The sequence below is a fragment of the Pteronotus mesoamericanus genome, unplaced genomic scaffold (assembly GCF_021234165.1).
Source record: "Pteronotus mesoamericanus isolate MK-2021 breed Mesoamerican mustached bat unplaced genomic scaffold, CSHL_Meso_final contig_82, whole genome shotgun sequence".
In the NCBI taxonomy this organism is placed as follows: Eukaryota; Metazoa; Chordata; class Mammalia; order Chiroptera; family Mormoopidae; genus Pteronotus; species Pteronotus mesoamericanus.
The window spans coordinates 8,842,374-8,859,455 of NW_026555265.1; the positions used below are offsets into that span (position 1 = coordinate 8,842,374).

At 36.2% G+C, this 17,082-nt stretch overlaps 2 protein-coding genes across 2 annotated transcripts in view; one reads left to right on the forward strand and one right to left on the reverse strand.

Moving 5' to 3' along the window:
- TRPC1 (transient receptor potential cation channel subfamily C member 1) overlaps nt 1-10,937 on the forward strand; it is a 72,334-nt gene extending 61,397 nt beyond the window's left edge. The window contains exons 10-13 of the mRNA XM_054585154.1: nt 6,539-6,714; nt 8,435-8,636; nt 9,521-9,715; nt 10,647-10,937. Coding sequence (XP_054441129.1) covers nt 6,539-6,714; nt 8,435-8,636; nt 9,521-9,715; nt 10,647-10,874 — 801 coding nt within the window. The 3' untranslated portion in view covers nt 10,875-10,937. The remainder of the gene's footprint in view (nt 1-6,538; nt 6,715-8,434; nt 8,637-9,520; nt 9,716-10,646) is intronic.
- Nucleotides 10,938-16,417: 5,480 nt separating this feature from the next.
- On the reverse strand, nt 16,418-16,843 carry LOC129079989 (nuclear transcription factor Y subunit beta-like). The gene has a single exon (XM_054585274.1). It carries the CDS (start codon nt 16,841-16,843, stop codon nt 16,418-16,420), a length of 426 nt encoding a protein of 141 aa, XP_054441249.1.
- Nucleotides 16,844-17,082: the final 239 nt, after the last annotated feature.

Here is a 17,082-nt window from a genome sequence, read left to right on the forward strand (position 1 = left end):
TAGTTAGGAAGAGGGCAAAAAATAGATATTGAATAGGAAAATGTAGAGACATATTTCCAGGCTTTTTAAAAAGAAGCTTTCAAATGAAGACGATTGTTTTCTACTGTAGTCTTATCAACATTATAGATTTATTTTACATAACAGTGCCAAAATAGTCTAGAAAATTTTTTGTACATTTATAATGCCTTTTTAAAAATATATTTTGTTCATCATAAGGAACTAAATTAATCCACTTATGAGTATTCCAGTTACAAATATAAAACTAAAATAAATATGAAAAGGAAATTGACAATGTTAACTATTTTAGCAAAAGTGCAACTTTTTCCCTTTATGTACATAATTTACTATTTCAGACTGTTTTTATGTAATTACTGCAGTTGTTTGTTAAATTTATCTGCATTTACTACTGTTTTTTCTGTTCAAATCTTTGCAGATTTAGAAGTTGACAGATTTTATTTTAACTAGTTATATAACCTATAGTAAAGGTACAGAACTCTCCCTTTGTTAGGATATGACAATATTTTATCATCCAAATGGAGACACTTTGGGGAATGAAAGGGATGCCATTAATTATGCTAAGTTGAGGCAATAACTATAAACTGGGATTGTCCTAGGCAAATCAAGGTCCTAGGACTATCCTATGGTGGAATATATAAAACAATCCTGTATTGAGCAGTGATTGAATCCTTTTGCCTAGCACTTAACATTTTTATGATTGTATTTATTAAATGTGTGGCTTTGATTGTAGGTAGACATTGAAAGGTGGCCTTCTACTATCTTGCCCTACTTACTTTCTAGCCACCTCTTACTATACTCATCTCTTTGCCTCTTTCTGAAATAGTTCTCCATCTGGGTTAAGACCAGTCACTAATCCCACACATGTCCAATGCTTTCCTGCTTCCATGTCATTGCTTATGTAATTACCCTGTTTAAAATGCTCCAGCCATGTCCTCTGCTTGTTGAAATTTTACTGATTTGTTTAATAAATATTTATTGAATACCTGGTAGGTACTGGACTCTGAGGATACTAAAATGGATAATAAACTGCAATATCTCTTAAAGGAGCTCATAGTTCACTGAAGGTGATAAGCCAACAGCATTTAGCGTGGTAGATGCTGAAATACAGAGCTTCAGTCCAAGGCATCAGAGAAGACTTCCCAGAAGACATGACATTGGGATTAAGCACTGAAAGCTGAGCAGGAAGGAGGTGGGTGTAGGGCGTTCCAGGAGAGGGAACCTGTGCCAGCCTTAGTGTCCTCTCCACTAGGAAATCGATCCCTGCACTTCTACTCCATGCGAAAGGAATACTCCATTCAATGAACTTCATACTTTGAACCTTTAATGAACACGTCCTAAAGCATGTCTTAATTGTAAGCCAATTTAAATTTAGTTTGTCTAAAATTGTAAGTTATGTTTCTACTAAATTAAAAATTCCTTAAGGATAGGGGCATTTTCTCATTTGCACTTTACTCACTGCTTTCCATAACAGTTACTTAAGGAAAGTTCGTTGAATTGAAAACCTGGTGCTGATTGGTATGAGAAAACAGCTGATGGAGAAATAGGACTCGCCTAGCTGTTGCTATAGCTACCTTAATCAAAATAGTAACAGCAACTAACATTTCCTGGACATTTTGTGTGCACTGAGCACCGTACTAAGTCTTTTCCACTTATTTAATCCTCATCACAACACTTGTTATTTTTATTTCCATTTTTAAAATGTCAAATCTAAGAAATTAGAGAGGTTAAACAGTTCTTAGAACTTATACATGGAGTCAAGAGTTGAACCTGAGTCTGACTCAGAGACCAACCTGCTCTTTGATGTTCTCTCCCCTGCTTTTATGAAGGATGCTGCTAATACACCTCCCCAGATGTAAGAGTCGTGGTTGGGCATAAATCAGTACTGGTATATGCTTTAACAAATAAAGACATGAAGATAGAATCTTGAATAGTGGTTGTCATAGTAATAATAGCAGTGAACATTTGTGTCTTTAAAGTGGATCTTTTTTTTTCCTTTTTACTGAATTTATTGGGGTGACGTCGATTAACAAAATTATATAGGCCTCGGGTGCACAATGTCACAACACATCATCTGTACACCGCATTGTGTGATTGCTACCCAAACTGTTCTAAGTCCTTTATTTATGTTTATTACCTCATTTAACCCTCACAACCATTCTAAGAGGCAGGCCCTTTTATTTCCATGTTACAGAGGAAGAAAAAAAGGTATAGACACATTAAGTAACTTAAACAAAGTCACACAGCTGTTAAGTAGCAGAACTTGGATTCCCACCCGGGAGATTTGACTCCAAAGCTGTTGGTTTTAACCACTCTGCAAAGTTGCTTCTATTTCTATGCTGCAGGGTAATACAATTCCCTCATTAACTTTTATTGTCCAATACTTCTGTGAACAGGCATTAATAGGTTATAGATTTTTAAAAGTCCCCTTGTTTATCCATGTGTTTCCAATGAATTAAACAAGCTTTAACACTGCTTAGTTGATTAGACAGAAAAGAAAGAGAAAACCACAAAGATTTCATCATAATCTTGCTCTATAACTTACTTTTACTTCATCTCTGTGAGTCAAGGGACCTGTGTCATGAAGACTAAATGTGACAATGTGTACACGATGCATAGCAGAGCACCTGACACATGAAGGGCTTTCTGTAAATGGTTAGACATTCCTCCACTCCCACTATAGTCGCGGGAGATAGCTGTAGCAGACCTGAAAAATAATACAAAAAAATTGGAAAAGTTAATGTAGTGTCTGACTCCTGAGTACATACTTTATTCCTAGCGAATTATTAAATTTGGCTTTACTGGATAATTATTAGGTTCAATATAGTGGCCTCTATAGCACAACTGACATGTTGTTGTCCTTTGTAATGAGTAAAAAAGTGATTTCAGGTGTTTTGTATTTTGGGAATGGATATTTTTCTTTTAAGAAGTGTAGAATGTTAGAGCTAGAGGAAAACTTAGAGACCATGTAGTCTAGGGGTTCCCAACTGGTGAGGCTGCTGCAGAGTCCTCTGCATTCTCGAGTCCTGTCCTCACAGATACTGACTGAATAGATGGGGCTAACTCTGGCAAAGTGTTAACAGCATGTAAGTGAGTGAGTCACGCAGCATTTGGCCATCCCTTTTATATATCAGGAAACTAAGTCTCGACTCACACAATGTTAGAAAAAAGACTTGGGGTAAATTGTTAACAATTACATTGTTTTTTATGTTTATTCATGTATTAATTCAGCAAGCCCTGCTGTATGGGGGAGCTGTTATGTGAGAACTAAATCCTTAATTGTACCCAGTCCCAAATTGTTAATGGGAGAACTAAGATAAAACCACAAAGTGATGTTTTAGAGAAGCACTTGCAAGGAGTTAGAAGCAAGAATTCACTTCTACCTCTGCCATCTATTAGTTCTGTTACCTTGAGCAGGTCATTGAATCCCTCTGAGCTTCAGTTTGTCACTTGGAAAAACAGAAGTAATACTAACCTTTCCCCCCTTGCAGGCTTACTAAAAATATGTGATACTTCTTAGAAAATGGTCGAGTAAGATTTAGAAAGCATATAAAAAGTTCTGTATTCAACATTTTAACTAATATGTCAGGCTCTGGAGCTTGCTGACATAGTCCTGCCCTTAAACACTGCTAGGAGAGACAAACATAAATATTAGTATAAAGTAAAAAATAGTATTTTAGAGATTATGTACAGAGTACTTTGGAGCATGCCTCAGGGGATGCCTGGAGAGAGTCAGGAAAGCTGCTTAGAGGAGTGAAATTTGATCTGAGCCTTGAAGGGATGAGATGCTTGCCTGGCAAAGAACAAAGGGAGAGTAGTATGAACAGAAACGTGGAGTCACAAAAGCAGTGCGTGCTTAGAAGACAGGCTGTTCTTTGTACTTGGACTATACATTGCATTTGGGAAGGTGAGGCTGTAAAAGGTAGGGCTGGGCTGTGCTCTGAAGGTCTTTGTGCCAGGAATTTGAATATTATCACACATGGAAAGGAGGTTTTAAGCATGAATGACTCTTTGGGGAACTTTTAGATAGGTAATGATAGCTTTTTCTGGAGAAAGATTTGGAAGAATGACTAGAGGTTGTTGTTCCTGCTTTTGTCAATGTTTTCTTGGCTCTACACAGTGCTCTCTGTATGAGGCTTTTTGCCTCTGTTAAATTATTTTCTAAGGATAAGTCTTCAGTGGCATTAAGATATCAAAAGAAATGATTCTTATAGTGCCTTAGTATCCCTGTTTCTTCCCAAAAGGATGTGTTCATTTTCAATCACAGAAGCAGTGTAAAAGCACTGTTTTCACCACATTAATAGCATTTGGTGCTACCTATCTTAGTAGTTTGCTATAATTTCCATTTTTCTGATTACTAGAAAAGATGCATATATTTTTCTCTGTGTTTTACTGTTAACTTCTGTATAAATTTTGGTATTGATATTTTAATTACCTTTATCTTTCCATTTAATTCTTAATTCTCATATTTCTCAAGTAAAATTGCTAATAAGTTTTACATAAGTAACCATTTAAGAGAGCATTGTTATTATTTTTACAAATAAATAAGCCTTATAATCTTTCTCAGACTAAAATAACTGCACTGTTTTTCCTGTTTGCCTTTCCCGTCAATGGTCAGTGCCTCAGGTGTGAGTCAATGCGTGATTTCCACCGGGGTTGCTTTGGGTTGTCCATATTCACAAGAACTAATGTCGTGCTTTTAAAGAACAACTCATAAAGTTTGTGGTTTTCTTATTAAATATTGCTTATCTTGATATTAAAACTGAATTACTCTTTAAAACTTAGTAATATTAAATTAAGCTTCTACTGCATTTTGGGACTAAACTTTTAAAATTAAAGTTATAACATCATACATGGTCGCTCTTGGAAAGCCTATATATAAGTTTACAGCATCTATATTTTCTTCAAAGGCAATCTTTTCTAAAGTTACTTAAAGCAATTACTATATTCTTACTGTCAAGTTCTCTACTAATATGGTATGGCTTTATTCTAAGCACTCACGGTTTGAATAAATGATTTCTTTTCCAAGGTGACTCACACATTTTGAGCTTTCTGATTCTAAAGCTCCCTGTTTCTTTTGTCAGAATTTTGCACGGGGGCCAAGTGAGGTAAGCGTAAGATTTTGAAAAGTACCACATGGTTTGGTTACATGTGCAAGCCAGGCATCTTGGCCCTGTCATTATTGCAGAGCCCGGGTTACTAGCTTGTGGTGTGCTTAAAAAATTTAACATGCTTCTTATACTTAATTAGCTGGCTCACTTTAGTGGGCTAGAAGGGCTTGGCCACCTGCCTGCTGTTACCATTTTGTATCATTGGTGAGTGGCACATGTTATTTTGGCAGGCTTGAGGTAAGTAGGAATTTTATTTGAAGCTGGATTTAATTATATCAATTTGACCTGGTTAAATTTGAGGAAGGATTATTTTTAAACACTAATGTGTGTGCTTTAAAAGTAATAAATTCATAAAGTAAAGAAAATGCAAAGTGAGAAAGTCTGCCTTCCAACTCCTTGCCCTACCTACAGATAAGCATTATTAACAGTTTCATGTATAAACTTTTAGAGGTTTCCTGTGCATATTAAACTTCATCTCTATGGAAATATATATTTGACATACCCTTTAAAAAAATAGAAGTGGCAGCAGTTATAATACTATTTTATACCCCTTTTGACATAATACTTCACGGACACCTTTCTATGCCAGCACACACAGCTGTGTCATTCTATTTACCAAACAACGGGATGTTTTCATTATTTTGCTGCCTCTAACACTGCTGCAATGAAAATCCTTGTGGACACATGCATATTTCTGTATTTCCTATATATTGGCTATATTTGTAGGGAAAGAATTGCTGTGTCAAAGAGTAATATCAATTATTCTCCAAATTTGCATGTCAATTTAAACGTCAAGAATTTGTGAAAAGTACCAATTCCCCAGATTTGAAGAATGAAATAGGGCTGGGTAAAGCTTCCAGATGCACTACACATGTCCACATTACAAAAGATATTCTTACTAATAGTAGGGCCTCTCATTTGGATTGCACACATGATATTTTCTTATAATGGACCCCAAATGAAAGCAAATCAGTTACTTCAACAGAAGAGATTAGGGCAGTCCTAGAGGGGGACATGCTGTCCTTGGGGAGTTGGTTTAGGATTGGTTGCAAATATTAAATGAAGTGCCTTTTCATATTGCTTATATATTCATAAATTTTAAGAAGCTATAAATATAAGCATTTATTTCCCTTTAGATTTCATCCCTTGCAAATTAGGTTCTTTCTTAAATCTCCATTCCTCAACCTTTACTATCATAGCAACGACGTCCTCTGCAGACTTGGTATGAATAGAATGGCTTCTTGTTAGGCAGTTTGAGTTTTGATGTTTTCTAAGTGCTAAACTATCTCCAACAGATGGAACAAAAGCAGTACTTTATGGCTCATTTGTTTTGTCATCTTTTATTTCCTTGCCATTTAATGTTTAACATTTTGTTTTCCTAATAATAAACACCTGTGAAATATATTCCACAGATTTCAATGGGACAGATGCTTCAAGAATTTGGAAAGTTTCTTGGGATGTTCCTTCTAGTTTTGTTTTCTTTCACAATTGGATTGACACAACTGTATGATAAAGGCTATACTCCAAAAGAACAGAAGGACTGTGTGGGCATCTTCTGTGAACAGCAAAGCAATGATACCTTCCATTCGTGAGTGTGTTTTAAAATTTTTAGTAAATACATTTCTATTGCAGTGATTTTCAACCCTTTTCATCTCATGACACACATAAACTAATTACTAAAATTCTGTGAAACACCCAAAAATGGATTATATTTTTTGCACTCTGACAATAAATAGTAGGTATAACTTTGATTCATTCACACCAGAGAGCTGTTGTGTTGGCTGCTGTCATTGTTTTATTTGACAGTATAAGGGAGAAGGGGTCAGTGCCCCTGACTAAATAGTTAGGTATTGCATGTTTGAAAAATTCTTGTGGCACACCAGTTGAAAATCGCTGTTCTATATGCTATGTATGAATTAGTACCTACAGAAATAGAACTCCAAATTTTCTTTAAGAAATTCCATTTTAATAAGAAATACTTATTTTTGTGAATCATTCTATAGTTATCTTTACCTATAGAATGTTAAATAATTAGTAGGCCCAAGTTATTTCATTGTCTCCCCTACTGCAGTCTGTCTGGACAGGGGAACTCGGGACATCCTGCGCACTGCTGGCATTTGGGGCAGGACAGTTTTTGTCGGTTGTGTGTATTGCAAGATGTTCAACGTATCTGCTGCTCAGCCATTGTTACAACCAGAACAGTCTCTCACACTTTTAACACTTGTTAGGAAGTTATTAGAGTGGAAAGTTATTAGAGCTTCATGAACAATTTTATTATATAATATGGTTATATATACCATAAGGAATTGAACAACCAATTGTGAGGCAAACAAAATATTGCCCCTTATTCTTAAATGAAAAAATGAAAAAAGGGTGTTGAATTGCATATCTCTTGTATTCCTGCTATGTACCAACTATTCTTCAGTCACTTTCATGTCATCTTATTTAAGGAATAAGATTAAATGAATAATATATATTCATCTAGCACCTTCTGTTTACCAAACACTGTTCTAAGTGCTGAGGGAATGAAGTATCAGGGGACAAAGCCACCTCATGGAGCTTATATTCATTCTAATGAGAAGACACAGAGAATAAAAAGAAATAAAATAAGAGAAATAGAATATGTGGTGTATTACGCAGTGAAAGGGGCTGAAGAGACAAAGCTTGGGCCCGGGGTGGGAGGGGGAGGTGTGTGTGTGAGAGGGCGCAGCTTTAGACAGGAGGTGAGGGAAGACCCCACTAGAGAGGACCTCCAAGTAAAGATGTAAAGCTGGTGAAGGGTCAAGCAGTGGAGGAGGTATCTGGAGAAAGAGCGTTTGCAGATTGAGGGAATGACAAAGGCACATGCCCAGAGACGGGAGTGCCGGCTGCATGTTCAGGGAAAACCCGGGAGGCTGGTGCGGGTGTGATGCAGTGAATCCAAGGGGGAGTTGCAGGAGAGGAGGTCAGAAAGGTAATGGGGATCCTGTAGGAGCTTGTTGGGCTTTGTAAGGACTTTGGGCTGTTGAGGTAGCCATTTGAGATTTTATTCAGAGTAGTGACAAAATCTAATCAGGCATTAATGGGATCATAAATGCTGCTCTATGAAGAATGGACAGAAAGTAAGAAATTAAACAGGAATAATTTCCTTTTGGGTCTACTTCTTGGTGTAAAGTAAAGCATATCTGTGCTGTTGTGTTCACCTCATTTATAAAGTATCATCCTTGGATTAGCAGTGTTTTCTCTTTGTAATGTTGATGTAAATGAATTCTTCATTTTTGCTAATTCGTTTAATTTTCTTTTAAACAAAAATGTAATCGTCTTTACAGGTTCATTGGCACTTGCTTTGCTTTGTTCTGGTATATTTTCTCCTTAGCACATGTGGCAATCTTTGTCACAAGATTTAACTACGGGGAAGAATTGCAGTCCTTTGTTGGAGCTGTTATTGTTGGGATATACAACGTGGTGGTTGTGATTGTGCTCACCAAGCTACTGGTGGCAATGCTTCATAAAAGCTTTCAGTTAATAGCAGTAAGTATTCATTCTTCTCAAAACTTTACATCCTCCTCAGATCATACCGAATGTATGCAGTAGATAAGTCAACCAGTTATTATAATTAAGAATCAGTATCGTTTTAAAATTAGATTTTTTTAATGCAAGTAATATATATTTATAGCAAATCTTGAGCCAAATTTTTCCCTACAAGATGTGGAGACATTTGGACAGTTTAAAATGATCTCTTTTTCTCTCCCACCCTCATGTATGAGGGGGACCCCCCAAAACATGCAATTTATTTATAAAAAATTGTGTATTTATTCTTATATGTTTAAACCTCAGTCACCTTCAGAGTACTCTCCATTTGATGCAGTACACCTATCGAGACATTTTCTCCACTCCTCAAAACAGATTTTGAACTCATCGGTTTTGATGCCTTTTAGTACTTCTGCCATTTTTTTGTTTCACCTCTTCCACATTGGCAAAACATTTCCCTTTGAGGACTTTTTTTCATCTAGGGAGACAAAAAAAAAATGCCGCTCAGGGTGAGATTGGGTGAATAGGGAGGGTGAGGCGTGGGTGTCATTCCGGTTTTGGTCAAAAACTGCTGAACACTCAGTGCAGTGTGGGCAGGTGTGCTCATAAATCACCCATCATGAAACGGGAAAATGGTTGAAAGAGTCTTCCAAAAAAAATTCCCTGAGGCCGAATGCAGGCTCTCACAACAACGCCAGCTGGTACACTGACTGAGACAGATGGGTTCCTAGAACACTCACCTAGTAGGGAAAGCCTGTACTACAAGGGGCCCGGCCTCCAGAAGACAGTTCTTTTTGGGGGTGGTCCCCCTGTTGTGTGTGTGTGTGCACGCACGTGCGCTCACGTGTTAATTTTCTATACTGCTTTTCATTTGCCTTTTATAGAATCATGAAGACAAAGAATGGAAGTTTGCTCGAGCAAAGTTGTGGCTTAGCTACTTTGATGACAAGTGTACATTACCCCCACCTTTTAATATCATTCCTTCACCAAAGACTATCTGTTATATGATTAGTAGCCTCAGTAAGTGGATTTGCTCTCATACATCAAAAGGCAAGGTTAAACGGCAAAACAGTTTAAAGGTAAGAAATTAGAAATGCAACATAGAAGTTTTAACAATTGCTAATTTCGATGTTTCCTAAGACATAAATAAGTAGGCTTTTTCAGGCCTGAGACTGTCTGACTTTTTTTACTCCCATATCCGTAATACATGGCATAGGTATAATGTAAAATAAGGAGTGAATAAATGTTTATTTAGAATGAGAGAGAGCGCTGCAATTTTTTCATGAAATTTTGTCTGTTTTAAAACATGGGAAATAGTCAGAATCCCAATTCTGTGAGCATAAAGGTTGACTACTATAGTCAGCTCATGTTTTTTCAGTTCTTCTTGAAGGTTATTTAATACATGAATAATTCAATACATGTTGCTATAAACCAGAAGTTGGCAAACTTTTCCTGAGGGCCAGATAGTAAGTAATTGATATGTCACAGGCTGAAACAAATTTAAAACTTTATGTGAGTAGTAGTATAACAAGGAAGAACATAAATTTCTACTAAATTTTCATTGATGAAACTAATGAAAAGAATGAATTCCATTTTGGGAGTGGATAGGGCAGATAACATTTTGTTTAATTAGTGTTCAAAATTGCTGTTCACTATCATCAAACTAATAACAAATGTTCATCTTTAAATATCATTCTTAGCCCACAGGCCATAAAAACCATGTAGTGGGTCAGATTTGACCTGTGGGTCATGGTTTGTTAATTCTTCCCATAGACTGAGGATTCCTATGACTTTTTTTTTTAATCAAAATAAGGATAAAGGTGAATGAATGAGACAAATATGTAGGCTGTGTTTGAAAAAAGCGTTAAATGTTATAACAGAGTGGCAAAAGTATAATCTAATAAAGCATTAGAAAATATGTGTTTGTATCTGTGAATACTTTTTTAAATCTACCTCATTTAAATATTGTTTATGCCCATTGATAATACCATATTATTGCTTGCTTTGAAGGAATGGAGAAATTTGAAACAAAAGAGAGATGAAAACTACCAAAAAGTGATGTGTTGCTTGGTGCATCGTTACTTGACTTCCATGAGACAGAAGATGCAAAGCACGGATCAGGCAACTGTGGAAAATCTCAATGAACTGCGCCAAGATCTGTCAAAATTCCGAAATGAAATAAGGGATTTACTTGGCTTTCGGACTTCTAAATATGCTATGTTTTATCCAAGAAATTAACCATTTTCTAAATTATGTAGAGAATAATTTTCAATAATAATGGTAAATCTGAAAGGCTGTTTATATAACTTGCATTAAATCAGTAAGATATGTACCAAGAAAAGAATTATGTAAAAGCCATTCTTTAAAATATTTATAGCATAAATCTGTTATGTAAAATATGTATATAGAATTAGTTTTTTAAAAACTAGTTGAAGAAGCAAAACAAATTAGTAAGTTGATTTTGTAAGCATGCTGCTTGGTTTTCTAATCTGAACAGTGCTAACATTTTTTCTATGTGTAAGAAGGGCAGTTATTGTACACATTGCCAGAAAGTTCTGTAAATGAAGACCAGTAAATGTGGGCTGATCTTGTCCATAAAATATCGAAGTCATGGTTTTTAAAATCTCTGTTTTAGGACTTCATGTATATCATTTAGGAGTACAGTTTCATCTAAAACAAGTCCATTTTTTTTTTATTATTTTATTATAACCCCAAGTAACAAAGAAACAACCTTAGTGAATATTTGAATCTATTTATGTCTCTTTAAATTTACATTCAGTTTTGTTACTGTAATGTATTTACTTTTACATGGTTGTAATCACTAGATTTTTAATTTTGCTTTTTTTCCACTTTAATAGTATTTTATATATACATGTCCATGTATTGATATAGTCCATATATTTAATTTTTATAGAATTAAATAATTTTTGAAAAATATAGTTAGTAGACTTTTTATTTATAGCTATAAAGTATTGTTTATGTACTTCTCTAAGGTTAGGTATTTGGTGGTTTTAAATTTTTCCTTATAATAGTGCTACTTTTTTTTTCAAGTTGGAGTGAATGTTCATAGTTATAAAGCTAACCCAAAATAAATTTAGAAGGTATTTGTTTATCATGTGTGGTCACAGATTATTTTATTTTTGTAAACATTGGAGGACCATTTAATGCAAGGATTTGTTTTATATTTGGACTAAGGTTCTTGGGCTTTTCTCCTGAAGTGTTTTCCTTAGAATTTAACATAGCTTCTATAAAAGTGACTTCATGCTTTTCTGTACATCATTCTTGCTGCTTAAAATGAAAAGTGTTGATTTTTTAAATTGGACAATAAAATATATATTAAATTTTTTTCCTATATTCATGCAAAGGATGCAGTTAAAATTTTTTCATTGGCTATTGCTTACATATTCTTGCAACAGTTCCCTGTAAGAGGTTATTAGATATATAATTACCTTCTTAACCGAATGTCAGATGGCCTTAAGGCCATGGGGTAACGGGAGCCCTTGGTCTCCAAGTTCCACTGATCCAGGAATCATTGTCTGAATCTATGAGTATTGTGTTTCATCTTTTTACTTTTTTGCTTTTTAATTTCCAAAATTTAAGTGTTCCCTCTTTGGGGCAAATTCCTGTAAAAATGTTTATTGTAAACTTATATATTTTGTCTAAAATGGGATTATGCACTTCCCAATAGGGATTTTACATCAGGATTTTTAGTCATTCTAAAAAGTAGCTAATTATTAAATAAAAATATTTATGGAGTACCTACTGTGTGCATAGATAATTTACAAGTTATATGTTGAATGACAGCATATTGTTAGAAGAAGGGTGAATAAAACTTGACATTAGATTGTAAATTGACAGTGTGTTCACTGCATTCTAATAATTTTTCTGAGATATAATTTGTCATCAAATTCACTTTTATTTTATTTTTTTAATTTATAAATCATGTTTATTCTATTACAATTGTCTCAATTTTCCCCCCTTTGCCTTCCTCCACCTATCGCATCCTGCCTCCTGCTCCCACAGTCAATTCCACTCTGCGGTCCATGTCCAATGGGTCATTCAAACATGTTCTCTGTCTAGTCTCTTCTTCTTTCCACCATTGTACTCCTTCCCCATCCTCTCTGGTCACTTTCAGGCTGCTCCATGTTTCCGTGCCTGTGGTTTATTTTGTTCATTAGTTTATTTTGTTGAATAGAGTCCACTTATAGGTGAGATGATATAATATTTGTCTTTCATCGACTGGCTTATTTCACTCAGCCTAATATTCTCCGGTTCCATCCATGTTGTTGCAAAATGTAGGAGTGCCATCTCTTTTTCTTTCTTTCTTAAATGCAGATTGATTTTATTTGTTTTTTTAAATGTCAATTAAAAAATACTTAAAAAATTTAAACCATTATAAAGTCTCAGCAATTAAACCAATATGACACCAGCACAGAAATAATCAAGTAGATCAATGAAATATAATGAGCATTTTAGAGACAAATGTATACATCTGTCTAACAATATAATATATGATTAAGTTGATATTTCAAATCAATGGGTAAAGTAAGGCTTATTCAACAAATAAGGTGCATGGACCACTATTACTTGAAATAAAACAAATATAGAGCCTTATTTCACACATTTTACAAGAAATATTCAGGTGAGTTAAAAATCAATATGTAGAATCTAAGGAATTTGAGAAGAAAATAGAATATTTTTCATGACCTGAAGTAAAATATTCAGACCCAGAAGGTATAAAGTAAAGATTGACAATATGACTATATTAAACATTTAACTATATAGTAATATACATATAAAAAAAAGTTAAAGGACAAGGAATAGAATAGAAAAGTATTTGCAACACACCTAAAACATGGTTAATAGGTTTTTTTGGTTTTTATGTTTTGGTTTTTTTAGGGAAAAAGTTCTACGAACATTTAATCAATAAATGGATAAAGAATACCAAAAAGTCATTTAAAGCTTTTTTAAAAAAATAATAGAAATAGGCAAGAAATATACTAAAACAGGTTTAGTTTCAACAAATAGTAAACAATTGAAATAACATCGTCACAGATTAATGAGTATTAAAAATATTGGTAATATCAAGTGTTGGCAACTCTGAAAGGAACTGGGTATTCATAGAAACTTTTTCTTCATCTTAAAGCAGTCCCTTTAGCAAATTTTGCAGTGCTGGTTTGATAGAGGTGTATTTTAGCCTTCTTTTGTCTGGGAAACTCCTTATTTCACCTTCCATTTTAATTGAGAGCCTTGCTGAGTAGAGCAGCCTTGGTTGCAGACCTTTTCTTTTCATGACTTGGAATATTTCTTGCCATTTCCTTCTGGCTTGCAGTGTTTCTGTTGAGAAGTAAGCTGCTAGCCATATTGAGGCTCGCTTATATGTTACTACTTCTTTCTCCCTTGCTTCCTTTAGGAATCTCTGTCTTTGCTATCTGCCATTTTAATGATGATGTGTCTTGGAGTGGGCCTCATTGGGTTCCTCTTGAATGGGACTCTGTGCTTCCTGGACTTGTGTGACTTTTCTCTCCTCCAATTAGTGAAGTTTCCCATCATGATTTTTTCAAACAGGTTCTCTATCCTTTCCTCATCCTCTTCTCCTGGTATCACTATTAAATGGATATTATTACGTTTCAGGTTGTCCTTCATTTCCCTCAATGCCTCTTCATTCTTTTTGAGTCTTTTTTCATTTTCTTGCTCTTTCTGGGAGCTTTTTTCTACCTTGTCCTCCAGCTTGCTGATTCAGTCCTCAGCTTCATCTAGCTTGCTTTTGATTCCTTCTGTGTTCTTCAATTCAGAAATTGTATTTTTCATTTCCTCTTGTCTCTTATTGATAGTTTCTATGTCCTTTTTCATGGTGATATAGTTTGCAGTAAGTTCCTCGTAGTTTCCCTGTAATTTTTCATAATTATCTCTGAGCTCACTGAGCTCATTGAGCTTCCTTAGAACCATTGTTTGGAACTCAATATCTGATAGTTTACTTGCTTCTATTTCATTTAGTTCTCTTTGTGGCGATTCCTCCTTTCCCTTCAAGTGCAGCATATTTCTTTGTCTTCCCATTATTTGTGAGACTCTTCTATTTTGCTTCTGAATCTTAAGTTGATCTGTCTTGATTTCCTGACTTTGTGTTATGAACCACTATGGTTGGAGATCGCTGTTTTTACTTTCTGGATCTGCCTCTGATGATGTCAGATGTTGACCCTGTCTGACCTTAGGCAGTCTATTTGAGACTTCCAGTAATCTACTGTTTGTGGCTGTCTCAATCTATTCACTCTGCACTCAGCAGGCCGCCTTAGACAGCTCAGGGCAGGGTGGGGTCCTTCCTGGGGGCGGGGTTATTGGGTCCTCTCACACTGCTGCTGTATGGGGGAGGAGTCTGCACTGGGATCCCGCCGGCTACTCTCTCTGTTCTCTCCCTAAAGCCTCCTTCCCCAGTCTCTCCTCAAGTGTCTCCAGACCTCTTTGCGCCCCTTTAGCCAGGGATCTACCGTCTGTGGCTGCCACTCTGCACTCAGCAGGCAGTTTAGACAGCACAGGGTGGGGTGGAATCCCACCTGGGGCTGGGGCTATTGGGTCCTTTGATGCTGGTGCCAGTCCGAGGGAGTGGTCTCTGCCTGAGCAAGATGGCCGCTGCTGCATGGGGGATGAGTCAGCACTGAGATCCAGCTGGCTACTCTCTCAGTTCTCTCCCCAAAGCCTCCTTCCCCAGTCTCTCCTCAGGGTCTCTAGCTCACTCTGCCCCCGCCTTTGCCGGAGACCAGGGTAAGTGGCTGCAAATAGAAATTTATGCGTTGGCCCTTTAAACGATTCTTTGTGTCTCCAGCCGCCTGTCTCTGGCAGAGAGCAACCCTGCCGCTTTTCGCAGCTGGCTGTTATCTGTGTACTTTTTGGGCTCTGGTGCTGTGGGCTAGAGATCCCCACTTTTGGTTTAGACCCCACTCTTCTCAGGGGGATCCAACTGGCCGTTTCAATATCCTTCTGGCGCTGCCACCTGTGGCACTCCTTACCAGTTAGAGTGCACTAAAGCCTATTCTTCTGTCTCCGAGGTTACTAGGGTCCTCTCTCACTATTGTTCAGTTGTTTGTTCCAGGTGATTTCTCCCCAATTTAGTTGTAATTCCAGGCCGGTCCTGGGAGGAGGTCAGTGTGACTTTCACTCACTCCTCTGCCATCTTGATTCTCTCAAATTCACTCTTTTAAAGTATACAACTGATTGTTTTGTTTTTTAACTCATGGTTTAAAAAGGCCTAAAATACAAAACATCAACTTAAGATGCCTTTGTTCCACTTCCAACCTCCAGTGGCAATTTCCTGTAACATTTTTTTAACTTTACCCTTATAATTTATTAAAAAGGACAAACAGGAATTAAACCAGCTGCATCCTTGAATTACAAAAGTAACATGAAGATATGAAAATAAACTGTCTACAAATCTCTGACAGTAATTAATTGCAATGTACAGTGCATAGAGAGGTCATACAGAGCAACAAATCCTTATAAAAAATATTTTAATAACTTTAAAATCCAAATTTGTCTTTAAAATCACTCATGAAAAGGATTCTCAAATCAGAATTAACACCTCAATCAAGCATCAGAACCTGCATTACAGCTATTTAATGTACAAGGAGACATCCTTTCACCAGTCATTTCCTTGTAACCTCTCTGCTTCAGAATCTTACAGGTTCTCTTGCTTCTCTATACTCCCCACTCCATCCTTTCTTCTGATCCTGAAAACTGAATTCGTTGAACACCTGAAATCTGCTGCTATGATGTGTAAATGTAGCATTTTATTGACCATCTGCAGTTATTAAGCCAGCTGGTAACTGGTTAGTAAATGCCTCCTCTGTTAGCTCTTCATCTATAGCTGTGGTTGTTCTACCAATTCCTTTCCTTTCATAGCCTCTGCATTTCTGAAGGTATAATTTTAAAGGTTCTACATAACTGTCAAAGCCTAAGGTACACAAGGCAAAGAGGATATCTTCACTGATTGTCTTCCGTTTCCCTTGATAGCATCTTTCACTGGCTTCAGATGTTATAAAGCTGATGAGTTCACAGTCATCTTTTGCAATCTTTTCTGTTTGAGATATGGTATTTTTCATTATCCTTGCCACATTTACAATTGGAAAATACATATCTTGTTCTCTGAAACTTTCTTTTGAAAGGTTCGTGTTTCGATCATTCATACTGCCATCAGTACCATCGTGAGGCTGCATAACATAATGACTTCCTCCAATGTGGTCTGCAGAAACTCCTAGGTGAGAAGCACATGCTGAGAACTGTAACCATCTATTGTAATGAAATACTGTTAGAACCATGTTGTCAGTGGTGTTCAAGAGCACCTATCTAAAACGATGTCTAACCTTTGCCCAATTTAAACTTCCAGTGCAACCCTGGTTGCCCCCCATCTCCCATTAGCTCTTTGGTTGATCAGAAAAGTCCACATTTAATGTTT